The following is an 18,472-nucleotide window of genomic DNA, read 5'->3' on the forward strand; positions in this document are numbered from 1 at the left end:
CGTCTCGTGAACGGCTCATAAAGTTGTATTACTCTCTGTCCGTGAGCGCTCTAACGCAAACTCCGAAATGCCCCTTCCTCGGTCGGTACTGTGTTTTGATTAACACGAGAACCGCGTTCTATTATACAGGTTTTCATGCGAAAAATAACCCTGTTAATTGGCAGGAGATTAAAAGGTAACTTATTAATAAGGAACGTGACAATAATTTCCCGATGCCCAAATTAAGGGAAGAGACACGGCCATCTTCACCATGATCAGTTTTATTGCTTGAGAACCAGAGTACTCATTTCTAAAGGCCTTCAAAGTTACCATGAGTTGAGTTCGCTTAAATAGAATTACTGTGTGGTTATAATGCAACATGGCACAATAACAATACAGAGCTGCAGACACCCTTTGGGCAACAGTACTTAATATAAACCCAGTTGTACTGTTGAGAAAACATTCTGCAAGCAGACATCAAATCATTTTCAATGGTAGTGATTTATACCAAAATCAAGCATCAATCTAATGCCATCACGCAGTCCATGAACTCTGTAGTGTTCTAAATTAAATCAATAAAACATACATTTGTGTTTCATCAACAGACTCCCTAATCACCTTTTAATGTTGTATTTAGTGGTGGGAGAAAAATGTTCCTAACAAGATTATATTGTAGGCTGCACTGAGCAACTAACCCGGAAAATTTACAGTCATCTTTTTTTCTTTAACACTGTATACATACAGTCTGTGTCCAATACCGTTGCTACCTGAAGCAGACTATTATTTTCTTCTCCCATGTCGTTATTGTTTCGATATAGAATACTTGGCACCATGAAACAGTAACAAAAGACGGACAAAAACAGTTTACAAAATTCTGGAAAGTTACACCCAAACCTAGCTAAGAACTTCACATTCAATCCTTAATATTACATAGAAAGAAGGGATTATAGGAGTAACAAAGTGAAACTGCTAATATATGTGCTATATAGTATGCTATATATCTGTATCCAGGATGGCACTGCTATATATTATTTATTATATAAATGTTGGTTGTTGATGTACACTTAACTAAACCTGCTAAGACTCCAACACTAACTGCTGATATGGCACTCTCAAGCATTCATATTGGAAAGTATATTTAGCGTAAGTTTTGGTCAGGTTTATAAATTATTTATATATCTGTGTATATATACACATACATACATATATATACACACACATATATGTATGTATAGAAAGCAGCTGCTGTGTGATTCAAAAAACCATGTAACATGGCAGTATAGTAAATAACATGAGAAAAAAATTATAAAAATGAAAAACAAAACACTAAAACTAAAACACAAACCATAAGCCTTGGTCAACAAAGAAAATACCATTTAAAACCATCAATATCTCTATCTATACAATCCAATGTACAAAACCCCAAAGTGGTAAAGATATATAATGTTAGGCATGACACCTTTAAAAGTTTATAATATGCTGAAATAGCTTTTCCACATTGACAAACACTTATTAAAAGTTGAAAGTTGTGAAATCTAAAATACATAACATCTCTGCTGTCTATTTAGAGTTTTGGCAACAGAACTGTGACATATATATAAAAAATAATTCCACATTTCTACTTGATGTCACATGAACATACAAGACAGTGAGGTATGTGAGGCTTTTCTCGAACAGAGTCCAGATGCTGAAGCATAGTGTACGATCAGCAGTCTAAAAATGTGGCACTCGGGACTTGATTTATCAATACAGTTGTTACGATTATGTATTTCGGGATACTGCGTACTCCTTCCCCTCCTTGCTACAGTGTGGTTTCACGGAAAATCTTCTCATTTCGTAGGCATCTTTTTCCTGTTGCAGAATTGGCATTTTTTTAAGAAGAAAAATAAACACAGGGGAAATGATGTAGAAAATATAAACGTAAAGGAAAAAAAATGATATTTACCACCACATCACTGCACGACACAACACTTGTGCACATTTGCAATAGGTTTACCTGCCCCAGCAGCTATTCGAAAGGACAGGAACACAGGCTGCAGCAAGTTAGGGAAAAACAGAAGTTACACATTTGAAATATTAACATTTTTTTTTTCACAGTCAGTAGTAAACACAACAAAAATTCTTCTATGACTGGAAACAAAATGATGCAATAATTTATTGGATTAATCTAACTACAAAATGTACGGGAGAACTACACTGGCTCCTTACGGATCTCCGCTCCCATTGAAATCTAAGGGAAAATTTGCCACTGATTTCTGTGGGGAGAGGATTGGTCCCATACGCAGCTCCCTTTTTCTACAGAGTTAGCTCTACTGAAAGTGCCATGCTAAAAAAATTCATGTTACTTACACTGGTGACAAAAGAAACAAAAATTACTATTTCCAAACTGGCTGTCCTTCAGCTGCTGACACGCTGAACTTTTCATTTTACTGGAGAAGCTAGCAAATGTCTGTATTTTAAAATCTGACTTGGATGATTCTGGACCAAATATCTTAAGTGCGTTCTCCCTTAGAAAAACAACGCTCTGTCTCACAAGAGCTCTGACCATGAAAGTAGATATAGCTACGTATTCGTAAATGTGGACGTACGTGTATGCATGCATACACACCTGCAATTACCCATTGCCCATCACTGAATTATCGTTCGAGAGCCTTAGCACCGTCTCTAGGACTGATACATTACCATTGTCGTATGGTTTACAAGTTTTTGCAAGTTTCTAGTTGAGTTTTTATAGAGGTTTTCTGTAGTTTTTATACAGGCTTTCAGAGGTTACCTCCTACTCCTCGCTCAGTTTTTTTCAAAGGAAGCAAATACTGAGTTTCGCTGTATTTCTAACTTAGCTTTCCATCTGGTATCTTCAGCAGAGAAGATTGTTTATAAAATGCATGTCTTTTTCTTCACTTTAACAACTGGTATTTATGTAATTCTATATCCCTTTTCTCACTTGTTGCTTAAATATGGAACTGCCAATATGTTATTTTCCTAATACACAGCTAGGCACCAAATCAGCTGAAACTATGTTTTGGAAGCAATTTTGATAACCCGATGAAAATACTTTCGTTTTACAAGAATAGTTGTAAGTGCACAGACAGCTGCTCCTCTTCATTTTGTACTGTATCATGCTTTCATTCTAGTGCACGTCATCCTGTTCTTCATTTGATTTCATACAAGTATCTACTCTAATATGCTGGCTGATTTCAGTTGGATTCAGCTTTAAAACATTTTCAAGGCTTTAAATTAAAAATAGGACACATATATAGTTAACTTAAATATAAAATTAAGAGAAACTAGTGCATACATTCTCCTTCCTAATAAAAAAGACGTAGAAGGTACAATACTAAAATGTTTAATTTAATTACCTTGTGATCTCCCATGCAGACGTTTGGCCCAATGTGGTCATATATTACTATCTTCTCATCGTTTTCCGACTAGTTAAAAAAACGCAACAAAACACTGCTCAGTTCACGTATCCTCCAGATTACAGAAACAGAAAGAAATACGGAAATAATTTATGCAAATGAAGTGATATTAAGACATCTTTGCTTGGCTCCTCCAGAGAAAGACCACGGAGAATGGATTTTTATGTCCAGTACTGCTTGCTGTAAGCTGTGCAATTTGTCCATGTAAAATAACTCGTGAAGTCACTGCATCTACTCCTTGCTTCTGGGACCTCAAGAAATTTTAGCGAGCAACACTTGAATAGATGAAATGAATGACTCGGTCATGATTGCATTCCAGCCTTTTGCCAGTGAAATGCAGCTAGCACATTGGGCTAGTCCTTTTTTAAGAACAACACACTATTTTTATTGAATTAGGTGGGATATATGTTGTTCTTTGAATTAAATGCAATCCACATTGCCTTATAAGAGCATTTAATTTCATCATATTGGTGATTTTAAATGTTCAGAGAGATGAATGGATTATTTACAGTTTATGAGTATAATATTTAACCATGTCTTTGAGATAAATTTTTTCATCTGAAAAAAAGCGTGATTTTAAGAAAATCAGCAGCAAACGAAAGATGACATTCCTCCAGTCTCCATTATGAATTGCTTTCATTTTGTTCCATGTTGAACTTTATCCTTATACACTGACTTCTTTAGCATTTGTAGCTTAATGAATAATAAAATGTACTCATCTTTCTCCCATTTGCAATAAACGTGTTTTCAAGAATCTGTTTTGATTCTCTAGCACAGTACTTCAGGAATAAATGCAAAATACATTGCCATACAAAACAATTTCTTATTATGCTAAACAATTCCTATAAGCTAATTAAATCTGCAATCTGCACACTCTCAAGTCTCTAATACAATCGTAGATGTGCTTTAAACTAGTTGGCAATACTAATTTATTTTGTATGAAACAGTCAAGACTGTCTCATCTGTAATCAGTCAAGTTTGACTGGGCAATAACTTTATATAAACAGTAGCATTTAGGACTATAAAGTTAAAACTGAATTATCTTTAATGCAGTAAGGAAGCTTAAGGTCAGATTTACTTTATAGCACGGTTGTCTGCCAAAAATAGAAAAACATAACCTTCTGCATTGTATGCATGAGCACTTTCCAATATTTCAAGATCATAATGCCACTAGCATCGGAAGTGGGGATACATTCATCAAAAGCGACTTGATAATTTACAAAGGCAGCATAAAATTGTGGATTTTCAACTGCATAATCTTTAGACAGATAAACAAATTACAGCGGTGCACAAGCAGAAACAATATACACTTGGCTGAGCATTCATTACTTCATGCTATCAGGCGTCAACGCAACTCCCTAGCAGTGGGCAACCTTTGGTGTTTTAGGGCTCAGGAAGCATAAAATAACATGATGGTGAGGTAACCGACCATAGCATGATAGATGATGTTGCATGAAAGCTGTTTACAGCCCCATGTCTGTACAATCTGTAATGCCTACTGTGTAGCTGAACACACTGTACAGTGTGGTAATTTGTGCATACTATCCTTTCTTTACATAGGATTAAAATGCAGATTTACTACAATTTCTGTTTGAAATAAAGTGTAGAATTGCTAAGATAGAAAAATAAATCCTTTACTTGTCTATAAGAAAAATTAATACGGCAAAGTAATTACTTGCATAAGAATTTTCAACAGCTAGTTACAACCAAAAATTCTTTAAAAATTCATATACATTTATATTTTAAGGATTTGTTACAGTGTAATCAGTTAATTAAAATTTGCTTTTACTTTCTTCACAGTTCCTTTTAAAGCTTCAAAGCGTAAGTCTCTGCAATGGAATAAATTCTCAATGGCAAGGCAAACACTGCCTACTGTGTAGAACCACAAAAACTTGTAAGGTCATTTTGCCCTTTCCTCTATCAGTTCAGCATTCTTTTCTACTGAATATTTCCATTAAGTTTTATGGACCACAATTACAGTTTGTTTTTGAGTCGGATAAGCTAACTCCTTTATTGGAATAGACTCACTGAGTTAAACAAGCATGTCAGTTTGGCCTCATCTACGTCTGTAATTTTGCATACGCGTTTCTGGAGATGTCCCAAACTGCATGCTCATAATTTGCAAATGCAAAGCTGCAGAGACAAAATTATACGCAATTTTTAAATGTAAGCTTTGAATGATCCAACTGACTGGGTTGCTGTTCCATGGGCTAAGTGACCTCACAGTTACAAATTTCTTTAATGCTCTAACTTTGTTTTCCTTTGTTTATTTTTCTCCCATTATATCCAAGTTATACCCCCCTAGATAATCTGAAAGAATTCCTTTCCCTCTGTACTGTTTACACTCTTCAAGCCTTTGTGTACACTTCTATCTCCTTATTCATAGCTTGAAAAAAAAAAATCTTCCCTCATTGGCCGCTCTTTCCATGGTTTTAATCCTTTGTTCTTTAGGAATTTCATGGGTGCCAAGTACTATCTGTAATATTTTGGGTAAAGTCTCACTTTTTCATATGATATTTCTGTATAAGAACTTCAAATAACATGGATTCTGACATTACTATTCTACTATGAAGCCTGTATTCCCCTTAGCTTCACTTTTTTTTAAAATTAAATACTGCAATACATGCATTGTCTAAATTTTGGACGAAACTTCAAGATATCATGCAGACACTTCTTACACATTGAAATGTGTGAGGAAGTACATCGAATTGAAATTTGAGTAGCTACGGGAAAATGTTCTCAGCCTTTCAGTGAGTTATATACTGCAAAGCAAACAGTCTAATCATGAGATAAATAACCCTGATGAGAGAGAGAAACAGAAGGTTATAAACTTCAGGAAAGCAAGTTTCAAGGGTTTCATTAATTTAAACAACAAAAAAAAAGCCATGAAGCTGTAGAATGTGCATGTATTTGCAAAGATTATTTTCTACAATTCACTCCCATTAAACTGTATTAGTTACATAGGAACATACAGACAGACACATGACTTTGGGCAATTTTGGGTTTGGTTAAGTCTGTTAAGCATGAGACAGTCATACCGTCTAGTCAGCAAGCTAACCTCACTGCAACAGTGCTGAAAAGTCACAGCACGTTCATTCCTGTATCGCGCTCACGGCCACGGCTAGCACAGCAGGGAAAACTGAGCTCAGAGCAGAAAGGCATGGGTGAGACCTCCTTACGCCACACACAGATCTCCTGATGTGTTCTTGGTCCTTTAGAACAACTGATAGCCAGCGTAAACAGGACGGGTCTCCAGTTGCCATGAACAAGCACACAGGAAAAACCAGAGGCAGTGTAAGTTGGCGTACGTAACCGGCTGCCCTGGTTTGGTGTTGCCACGGAAAGGAGGAGAGCAGAGTGGAGTAAGGAGGAGAGAGGAAACGAGAGAAAAGGAAAATTGGAAGGCTCCTGAACTATATTTAGGTCATTTAACCTTGGATAGAACACCACCACCACCAAGTTTACCTTACCTCTATACACTAAAATCGCAACAGGAACTGTACGTTCTAAAAATGTTGCACAGTTGTATTTTTAAAGCTCTAATGGAATGTCTAAATTTAGGCACTCAATTGGTGTACCAAAGTTAGGAGTCTACCTGCTGGAGACTCTGTCTTCATTCAGGGGACAGTGACAGGAGATTCGGCCCATCTAGGATCTGACATATTCTTGGGAAATCCAGTTCTCACCATCAGCAACAGAGGGAACCTAAATCTACCACGCCTGTAACTCGGGTACCTCAAGCTGTTGCGATACAGGTTTTTCTTTCAATAGCATTACTCTGCAGTCAGCAGCCACTCCTAGTTACTTTTGTCTGCATCGGTGCCGAATCCCTAGCGAGGGCAGTACTGTTACTTATGTTACTGTATAGTGGACTGGACTGGGGGACTGATGGAGGTTTTTTATTTTTTGTTATTCTTTTTTAAAGCAGGCACAGTTTCCCAGTCTGGTTCACAAACATCCCAGTACAGCACTGACAAGTACAGAAGCAGCACAGGAGAGATGACAGGCAGCCAGCGTTGGCAGCTCAGATACCAAAAGAAGCGTTTGTGAAAGCTGGTGGTTTGGGTTAACTGGGACAAATCCACATTCTCGGGTGGAAAGCACTGGAGGCATAATGGTTTATTATTGCCACGGTATGCTGTCTCCAGCTTGGCGAGCACTTGCTACAGGTAACTGAAAATTCAAGGACAAGCAGAAGTCTATCAGCCCTCCCTGCCTCTGTTGAAGATAAACACACCGCGGAGGCAGCGGGGTGGCTGCAGGTCCGTACTTACTTTCAGAATGAGCTCCTTGGCTGAGTGGGACATGAGGATTCTGTCGCACCAGGCTGGACATCTCGTGTTCATGTACTGCTTTCCCTGGCTAGAGTCCTCGCTGTATGGGTAACTGCAAACACATCACAATCACAACCATCAGCAACTTTTTGCAAAGCAGCCTGAAAACTCTGGCTCAAATGACCACGCTAATTAAAACATTTAACTGGCAAGAAGCAGCTCTTTTAGACACCTCTCATACTTTTTTACCTTTCTTTTCTCCTCCCTCTTTCTTTCTCATATCAACAATCCTACCTTAGGCCAACATGTTAAGACACAGTTTCAAAATTCTCACCTCCTACCTTGCATTTTTGCACGGGAATGTTTAAAGCCAGCAGCCTATTGATCTACGTGAAAGTATGAAAATCAGTTCAACAACTCAAGTACAGAGTAGGCTGTCGGCTATGACTATGGAAAATTAATAGGCAGAAGATGAAAAAGGAAACCTAGGCAAAAAAAGGTTAATCTCATGGGATTTCCTTCCGTGATTCTCTCAAGGAGAGCTATCCAGGAATAATTTAACAGAAAACAGAGTTCAGAGCACTGGCATCTCATCTCTACAAACCCCACCCGTATGGATTCTCTAAGGCTGACAGAAAGGAAGATATGGCAAGAAAGCAGGCTTTTCAGGGGATTTCTTCAGAACCAAAGAATTACGAATGTGGTTTAAGGAAAATGATGCCGATTTTGTAAGACTCTGTACCTTTATATGAAATCGTGTTAACAAAAAGTGAATTATTTTGTAAAGACATCTGGAATAGAAGCTGATTAAATGGTAGTTATGCTGTGGGGTCACTATAAAAGTGCTATGGGATCTCCAGTATATTCTAGCTTAGCTTTAAAAGGCAACAGAAAGTGTTTATGTTAACGTACAGAACAGCCTAAAATAACTTAACATGCCGGCGTGAGCCCACTGGATGAAGTCGTCTAAAGCACCTGAAGTGGCAACCTCTGGTTCAACTGTCAGGAGGCTGAGGCCGAAGTTTTCCTCTTTTTGTCCAGATGTTCTCACTAGTTTAATATGACAGAACTTTGAATCTGATGACGGCTCATCATGCTGTAAGGCCCACTGTTTTCCCAGACCATTTCCAAAATGGCGTGGGTAAGGAGCCAAAGGGGTTTTGGAGAAATACGGAGGGTTTGTGACAGGCTCAGTTTCTTGAATATTGGGCCTGAATGAATTGAAGTTTGTCCTTGATAAACACCTTTAAACCATAAACACCACAAGGCTGGTGCATATTATCTACATACATATGTGTGGCTGTATTTAAAATGACATTTGCATTTTATTGCTCATCACTGAATTCATACAGGAAATACTGAGGTTTTCATGTGTGTTAAAATAAAATTTCTGGTATTGTAACAAAAAGGTTTGCATGCTTGAAGAGAAACTTATTTACCACCCTACTTGGTGTGATACTCTGAAACTGAGACATATAGCTTTCTACCAAATGGGTTTACAAGCTACACTGCCATTAAAAAGATTAGCCATGGCAAACATCCAAGAAAAGCGTACTGAACGTATTGGAACAAACCAGTGATCTCAGTACCTTTTCCACCTCATCAAACCTAACAAGACTCATTTTCAAAACATATTATGAGAATTCAATTTGCTGCTTCACTGACATACAGAAGTACAGCTTATTTCTGAGTGTCTGTGAAATATTTTGATGATGTAATACTATTGGTAGTAGAAGCTCTTTGTCTGCAATTTAAGGGTTGACTTTTTCTGGTAACCTCTTACTTCAGTTACTCAAGAACCCCGTGTAACTGAAGCTACTTTTTATGACATAAGGTATAAGAATCAATCATATTTCATATAATCCTTCCTTTTACAGCATTAACTATACGGCTTTTAAAGTATGATGTTCTATACCTGGAATGATCTGTTACTGCTACATGTTAGAGCATTTCATCCGAGAGCCTATATTCTGTGAAATGGTATTTATCAATTTGCTTTATTGATCTTAATGTTTTCACAGGGTGAAAACTTCTGCCAATTTTTCAAGGTCTTTAGCGCTGATCACCCAGTCAAGAAGTTGCCGTAGTTTACAAATGTCTTTGACAAATCAGATTTCTAATGGCTGGGACAGAGATGAAAATAAATGCTGCGAAAGTTATCCAGACAAAATGATCTGTAGGTAATAATTTAATACAATAAAGTGGGGCAAGCTCTTCTTTTTATAAGGCAGCACCCTTCCTTCAGGCCAGAAGCGTGGAAGCATTCTGTCTTGCTGCACTCTAATGAATAAGGCTTCTCCCTCCCCACCACCGCCTCTTTGGCTTGTGCAAGTCTCACTGTCAGTGAAATGCTGACATAGACATAATAAAAAATCCTAACTAGGTACACCCCCCAAAAAATAAGGAAAACTATTTGCTCTTCTCCTTCATGCTCTAGAAGGGTCACAAATACTTTGGAACAAGAAGGTTTCTTTTGTAGATGGGCTCAAAAAGTGAGCATAGCTAAGTATGATCCAAAATTGCTGGGAGGGATTCTTTTTTGTGACTTAAGAGGTTTTGGGGAGAGGGTAGTTTAATTTATTATATGCCATTTATCTTGAACAGATTTTTGCAAATAAAAGCTCTGTTAGAGGTTTCTGGAATAAGACTGTCACTGAAGAAATTTTCATGAAACATACTGCTGAATGTGTACTATTCCAGAATAAAACCTTTCAAACAACATACACTCCAGCAGTTGTCTCCATCATCCTGTTCCATAGTTAAATGAACAGTGGAATGAAACTACTGCGGCTGCTTCCAGAATTGAATCATCTTGTGAACTCTGAAGCTTTCACTTGGTTGGAGCATCTATAAGGGTTTTCTCCCCTGTGGATACTCTGGTGTCTTACATGATGTTACCTCATTCAGATGCCTTCCCACCAGCTGATGGGATTTAAAACCAGTCAATAGAAGCAATCGAAAGAGGAGACAGACAGATGCAGAAGCATTTCAGGAAGCCAGGCAGGTGATTCTGGTGCTGCCGTAACAGAAAGATGTTGCAAAAATCACAGACGCAAGGAAAACACCCAAAGCCTCAGAACTGCCACACACAGCAGCTCCCGATTTCAGTCTCGTACACAAAATCTGTCTCAGAACGCAGCCTGTGGGTGTGCTCCCGCGCTCCCTGCGAGCACACGTCTCCCGTTGGCAAACCTGGCCCCAGAACTGTGAAGGCTGCAGCGTGCCCAGCGGGATAACTAACAGGAGAGCACGTATTTCAGAAAAAGCAGGACATAAAGTCTCATTTTGCTTCTTCCAATACAGCAACTGCCCAGACAGCACAGACTCAAGATGGTACTCAAGAAACTGGAAAATATTTCCACTGACTTCAATGGGCTAACCAAGATACAAGTGTGCTAATACACACTTCTATTTGACTATTAACTTTTTGTTCTCTCTAGGGTGGCTTCACGATTTATCTCCTCTTTTCCTTCCTTTCAACCCCACTCCTCACCCGCTTCTTTGAAATAAAGCATGAATAGTCTCTTTTAAAGAATGTCAATTTAAATCCGTGTGCATGCAAAAAGCAGAACGATTCTTGTAATACACATCTTCCAAAAGACATTAAGCATAAGATTGTCTACCATCAAGTGCATTAAAATAGCTTTGTTTTGCTGACATCTCCAGCCTCTTTTAACAGACCCATTCCAGGCAAGTAAGGAGCTCACGGTTCTGAATTCAAAACTCGGTTAATAATTCTAGTTAACAGATTTTCTGATCTATGAATTGTATAAACAATTACAGCCTTGATAAAAACAACTGCAGATTTGCTAAAAATAATGTTAAGGACTCTACACCAAATAATCAAATGTTAAAAATTCCAGTACTCATCTCCCAGAAGGTAAGCATCATGCCACCTTTCTGTGCATGCGTTATTAGTCTTGACCAGAACTGTGACTGTGGCAGAGAAAAAGGGAGAACCAGTTCTCTCAGTCCCATGACTAGACAGGAAAGAATGTCTTTTTTTTTTCCCTTTCAGTAGCATTCTGCCTCAATCACAATCTATCTTGTGCAATGTACAGAAAACAGTGATCTTGAGAATGAGTAGTGAGTGCTCATGTAAGAATGATGACATAACAGCTAAAGGCCTCTAGGTACCACTGAAATATAAAAGATAAATAGATATAATGCTAACACCTACAGGTGCTATAGATAGGTTAAGACTGGACACACTTCCTAACTTTAGCATTCAGTATGGCTACTGACCTTTTTTTACACATATATTACATATATTTAAAAATACAAATGCAGAAATGAAGAATTCCAAGTGGAACAACTTTTCTGCCCTGTTTAAAAAAGTGGCAAATTTGAAATTTAGGACCTTAACCACTCATGTTAGCTTAATAACTAATAGCCAAAATAGTCTGTCATTCTCTGTGTATGCCAGCCAGTAGAGTTATGCAAAATATACTTTGACTGTATATGCCTCTGGATGATGGACAGACAGGCAGTTCTGGAGCTGGAGCACCCACGTGAGAAGCTTGTACGATTCCTACCCAGTGGTTCAGGATTTATTTTTTCTCAAGATGCTCCTTCTAGCTTCTTTCCCACCTTGTTTCACAAACTTTTGTTTCATTTATACTCATTTTATTTAACCAGTTTATTAACTGTCAGGTGGGTTTTCTGAATAAAACTTCCAAAAAGTACTAATTAAAGCAACATCATTAATATAATGCTCAATGTTGTAAAAATTTAACCGGACACTTTGAGGAATTCTTAACTAACTCTGTTAATTAGGCTGCCTAATGAACTACTGGTATTACAGTTACTGAGGATGAGAGCTACTTGGCAATTGTTTGGGGAAAAGAAACCATTAAGAGCGTCAGTAGTACGACTGCACTACTGCTGTCGACAGGCGTTGTCAGAGATGATTGGACACCTTTGCAAAAATACTTCCTGCAGGGTGGAAAGTCTCCTGACATCATAAACCATCCTGTCAGCAGCGTCTTAACTCGAAACGCAAGCCAACAATACTGTGTATATAAATGTCTCCTTAACTGGCATTTCCAGTCAGGAAAAATGCTCCTAATGAACTCTTTTCTTGTGTAAGAACAGATAAAATGTGTTACTGAGATGGGTGAAATGTACTTTCTAACAGGAAACAATTAATCCACTTTGGAGTGTTATTACCTTTCAAAGCTGTCTGCCACAGGCAGGTCTGCTTTCCAGCTCGTTTTTGCACACAGTGCGCCCCGTGAGTGTGCCCTGCTGCTGATAATGCGTTTTGGTGTTGCTTTAGCAATTCTGCTTTCCACGGTCAAGACATTTCCAGTAGTGTTGCAGGAAGCGTGACAACACCCACGGGGCAACAGTGGGGAGAAATTAAGCTGTGTAATCTTTTTTAGTACAATAAAGGTAATTCTGAAAAACTGGGCATCCTGTGTCTAGATTCACATGCAGATGTTTAGGCAAACTGTATCATGTTTCAGGGAGTGGAAATGCCTCCTATTCAAAGACCACTTGTTCTCATCTATTAATTGTTCCCACATTTTATATCACTGAATTGTTTCTAATACAAAAGATTTGAGATAGGATGGAATTATAAAGCATCGATGAAAACCGAGCTCTTTATGAGAAGAGCTGAGACACGGTTTTGATTTGGTCCGTTTCATTTTTGAACTCGGGTATGAGTCCTCGCATTTACTAAACCTTCTCTCACCTTTAAGTCTTCCTGTTTACATACGATATTGAGAGAGAACTTCAACAGGGGAAAAATCCCAACCACTTTTCATCAGAAAATTATTTACTACTTTCATATTTTGTAAGAAAATGTTGGACCAGTTTACCTTTAGCTCTGACACACTTTCAGATTGTCTTAGATCACAGAATCACAGAATCGTATGGTTGGAAAAGACCTTTAAGATCGTCGAGTCCAATTTTAAGCATTTACGGTAAGATGCTTTTACCAGAAGCAAGGACAGCGCAAGCTTTGGGTGCTTCGAAAGTTGTAAGGCCAAAGATACAAATAAAAATATTTTGACATTTTTAATTGACAAGGGCCCAACTCAGCATTAGTGTGAGCTGGTACACGAGTGTGATTTCAATAAAATGTCATTCGACCGATCAAAGTTTGACATCTAATTTTTGTCAGCTTCCAGATCGTTAAGTTTCTTCCTCCAAACTGAATTACCTTTTTATATTTCCCTGAATCTGAAAGGGAGATTTGGGCTCCCTAGTTCTCTTCCTAACAAATGACCCCATGTAATTTATCTTCATATGCTCATCTGAGGCAGCAGATAGTTAAAGCCAAGCAGTAAGACACATTGCTGTTTGAATTAAATTAGCTGCTTCATATGTACAAAAATACTAATAAGCCTTCATGATGCTCTGCCGAGCTAACTGGCCATGATATGCATCTCACTTAAGCCAAATCAGGAGGGTAAACACAGTCCTGCAAACACAGTAGTTACAGTACAATGCGTTAACAGCTGCTACTCGCAAAGGCTACACCGACACCATGGTGATCGACCAACAATCACAGGCACAGGTGACAACAAAAAGGGGGTCACCCGGGCAGGCCAGTGGCAAGGGGTACGAAGGGTAAACAGGACTCAAGCCGTAACTCCGGGCACGACACAAGACAGGAAGGGTAACGACACGATGTTTTTCTCTGAATCTTTTTAATGGATTTGTGTCGGGCATATTGCTTTTTGGCTTAACATACTTCTTTGGAAAATAAGTGTCTATAATATGCTTCAGAGTTAACATTTTGGTATCACCAGTGTAACTTGACCTTTTCCAGTTAAAAAAACCAACCCAGAGCCCCTTTCTTTCTCCAGCGAGCAACAACTGGCCCCTTACAGAATCACAGAATCACAGAATCATATAGGTTGGAAAAGACCTTTAAGATCATCGAGTCCAACCATAAACCTAACACTGCCAAGCCCACCACTACACCATGTCCCTAAGCACCTCATCCAAACGTCCTTTAAATACCTCCAGGGATGGCGACTCAACCACTTCCCTGGGCAGCCTGTGCCAATGCTTGATAACCCTCTCGGTGAAGAAAAATTTCCTAATATCCAGTCTAAACCTCCCCTGGCGCAACTTGAGGCCATTTCCTCTTGTCCTATCGCTTGTTACCTGGGAGAAGAGACCGACCCCCACCTCTCTACAACCTCCTTTCAGGTAGTTGAAGAGAGCGATGAGGTCTCCCCTCAGCCTCCTTTTCTCCAGGCTAAACAGTCCCAGGTCCCTCAGCTGCTCCTCATAAGACTTCTGCTCCAGACCCTTCCCCAGCTCCGTTGCCCTTCTCTGTACGCGCTCCAGCCCCTCAATATCCCTCTTGTAGTGGGGGGCCCAACACTGAACACAGCATTCGAGGTGCGGCCTCACCAGTGCCGAGTACAGGGGACGATCACTGCCCTACTCCTGCTGGCCACGCTATTTTTGATACAGGCCAGGATGCCATTGGCCTTCTTGGCCGCCTGGGCACACTGCTGGCTCATATTCAGGCGGCTGTCAACCAACACCCCAGGTCCTTCTCTGCCAGGCAGCTTTCCAGCCACTCTTCCCCAAGCCTGTAGCGTTGCATGGGGTTGCTGTGGCCCAAGTGCAGGACCTTGCACTTGGCCTTGTTAAACCTCATACAATTGACCTCGGCCCATCGATCCAGCCTGTCCAGGTCCCCCTGCAGAGCCTGCCTACCCTCCAGCAGATCAACACTCCCACACAACTTGGTGTCGTCTGCAAACTTACTGAGAGCACACTCGATCCCTTCGTCCAGATCATTGATAAAGATGTTAAACAGAACTGGCCCCAACACCGAGCCCTGGGGAACACCGCTTGTGACCGGCTTACTCTCTGCCCAGAATGCTCCCCACAGGGACAACCTCCCCTCGCCGATGGGGAACATCCTACGGCTCAGCCGCGGCGATCACGTGAACGTGCGGCAGTGCTCGCCCGTCCCGCCGGCCCTCAGTGCCCCTGGCGGGGTGTGTCGCCCGGCCGGGAGCGAGAGGCCGGCACGCGGCTCACGGCAGCGGGCACGCTATGCTTTGCTGTCCAATACGAGTGTCATGGAGAGGCCCAGCTAACAAGAATGGATTATTCAGCAATACTAACGCCTCAGCGAGTGGACAAGGAGTGACGTGCTCTATTGCTTTAATAACAATAATGTTGTACTCCACTAAATGTATGTAATACTGCTACTATTACAAGTGGATAAACATAATGATGAATAACGTTGGCTCGTTGGGAAGGCCCCAGTGCTGGCTTGTTTCAGCAAGACAGCCCGATGTTACTGTGTGTCACTGTGATTGAGCTAAGTGTCTTTTCTGGGAGCGTGCCTGGCTTAGAGTAAGTTACTTTTGGGCTACAATTTACAGATTCCAATACCGGAAAAAAAAAGTTACTGCAAAGCTGAGGCAAGAGGTGGGACAGGGTTCAGGTCCCCAGCTACCGGGCTTTTCAACAGCACTTTCAGACGAGAATACAATGAGTGGCCTGGTTAACAGCGAAGACCATACTCTGGTTAGAATTTGCTTTACTTTCTGCTTGTAGCACAGTTTGTAATCCTCACCTTACACATGGCATACAGGAATGCTCAGTCCTTGCAACTTTTTTACTTCGTTGACTTTCCTCTCTTTTTCCCTTTGCCACAATTCCTTGAAACAAGCAGAACTGCGTACTTGGGTAATTCTACCCCGTTCCTCCCAAGTTAAAGGAACACCCCATTTTAATTTGGAAATTAACTGAGAATGATGGTGAGAACTGTACTGGTTTAATCTGAGGAGAGACATGGGGATAAGAACTCTCTGAAAACCATTTTAATGACTAAATTCTAATTGTTTTGGGGGAAACGACAGCTGTCTTTTCTGCTTCCAGCTGGGAAGCTGTTTCTGTGCTCCAGCCTCAGATGCTGGAAGAACCTGGACAACTACACAATGTCCCGTGGGAATTTGTTCCTCAGGGTCCACTGGCGATTTCTTGCTCAGGGGTCCACTGATACCTGGAAGGTGTTGTACAGTGCATGAATGAGTATGAAGTATTTCTATTTGGTGGAAAATTATTCTTAATTGGCAGAAAAATCATGTGTTATAAAAGTAACTGATAAAGCAAGCATAAAAATCATCTAGGGCTTTAACAATTTTTAATCTGTTCGAGTGCCTAACTCCCCCTTTTGTGCGACAACAGGACCCAGGAGCGTTACTGAGGAAACGCTCTAAGAAAGGGGAATCCCGCTTGCTTCAGGAGTACTGGGCCAGTCCTGGCAGCAGATGATCTGCCTACTCTGAGAACACGCAGGGCAACTGGTGAGGACGCTGTAAGTAAAGGCAGCTCGTCAAAATCTAAACCATCACCTTGTCTTCCCGTTTCGCACCCAAGGGCGACAGGTGGGATAAGTACAATGGCACCCAGCGCAGGGTACAAAAGGCAGGGCTGTTCTTCTCTGGACGTCTCTGCCGAAGGGAAGGAACAAGCGAGTGCATCTGAAAATGGCTTTGCTTCATGCGGAGCGGACTGGCTCACTCTCTAGTGCAAATCAGACCAGAAAAACTACACGTATCATTGTGCAACCTACTAGAATAAAAAAAGGTCACGGGACAAAATACGAGGGTAGAGAATCAACAGATTATAGACTAAACAGGATTCTGGCAGAATAAGGGACCACAGCCAGAGAGAATGCCAAAGGAGAAACACGCTTCCAAGAGTAAATGAGATTCAACCTATCCCCTGGTGAGAGGTGTCAAAGCCAAGATAGTGCCAACGCAGAGGGTCTGCTTGAGCAAAATATCGCACAGCGGATATCTAAGACACAAACGTATGTCCAACCAGTAAATTACATGACAGCCCAACGCAACAACAAACAAGAACGGGTCACTTTAAGAGAATGATTAATACATGAGATTACTGTGCATGCAGACTTATCTGAAAGCAAACCTTGTAGGTGGGTGTGAACTCTTGCTAAAGTCAGCTCCTATCTTTGCTATACAACAGCTACAAGAATAATTATAATAATTAATGGAGAGCAGTGATAAAGGTAACAATTGCCCACCTGTATATTGACTGACCACAATGTCGTTACTTCTTCTTTCACACCTACTGCCTTTTGCAATGATTGCTGACTACCACAAACTCTTTTCCAGCCTCACACTGGGCTTGCTGTTTGCTCACGGCCAGGCTGTTCAGCCCGTGACTGACAGAGCTTACAGAGTTTAAAATTCTGAATTGTATTTAGCCTCCAATGGCTAAGGTTGCTATGGGCTACATTAGATTACAAAGGGTAATGAGATGAAAACATGAATATTCACTATATAAAGTAAAAGGCCTCAAAATATAGGAGTATAGGAATGGGTGAATAATGTCTGAAAAATACTCCGTTAGAAGGGGTCTTTATAGTCTGGGTAAAGATAGCAGACTTGTAATGCAGGCTGTGATTTCTTATTAAGCCGTGATTCCTCTTCCAGCCTGCCTTTGCTTTTGGCAGATTTCAGGAGGATCGAGGAAGGATTTGCTGTTGCTGAAGGCAGCAGGTTTGTTACTTCGCCCATTCTCAGCCCAAGGGAAGACAAATGAGGAGCGGGGTGGGCTTTGAAGAGGCTAACCGCTTGACTGGGGAGAGAACAACCGCCTCCCGCGTTTCCCTGCTGGCTGGGAGAGACGGCTGCACTTTCTGCAGACACCTCTCCCTCGGCGGGTTTCTGGCGATTCCGACCGTGAAGCGCAGGAATGTGCCGGGGAAGCCCCATGGGCAGAGGCTGCTGACCCGGGGTAAAATGGCTTCGGCACATACAGGTCGAGAGCTAGCAGGCCAAGACT

The 18,472-nt window shown here is 40.6% G+C and overlaps 1 protein-coding gene across 3 annotated transcripts in view; it reads right to left on the reverse strand.

The window, feature by feature from the left end:
- Nucleotides 1-244: 244 nt before the first annotated feature.
- The window catches only part of INPP5A (inositol polyphosphate-5-phosphatase A), a 262,040-nt gene continuing 243,812 nt past the window's right edge, over nucleotides 245-18,472 (reverse strand). For 2 of the 3 annotated variants that reach the window (XM_075504269.1, XM_075504266.1), the window contains exons 13-15: nucleotides 7,673-7,784; nucleotides 3,339-3,407; nucleotides 245-1,830 (exon numbers count right to left, since the gene is read on the reverse strand). In XM_075504269.1, coding sequence (XP_075360384.1) covers nucleotides 1,741-1,830; nucleotides 3,339-3,407; nucleotides 7,673-7,784 — 271 coding nt within the window. In that variant the 3' untranslated portion in view covers nucleotides 245-1,740. Of the gene's footprint in view, nucleotides 1,831-1,924; nucleotides 2,013-3,338; nucleotides 3,408-7,672; nucleotides 7,785-18,472 lie in introns of all 3 variants that reach the window. The other variant, XM_075504267.1, reaches the window with a different exon arrangement.

Source organism: Mycteria americana, chromosome 6, assembly GCF_035582795.1.
Source record: "Mycteria americana isolate JAX WOST 10 ecotype Jacksonville Zoo and Gardens chromosome 6, USCA_MyAme_1.0, whole genome shotgun sequence".
Taxonomy (NCBI): Eukaryota; Metazoa; Chordata; class Aves; order Ciconiiformes; family Ciconiidae; genus Mycteria; species Mycteria americana.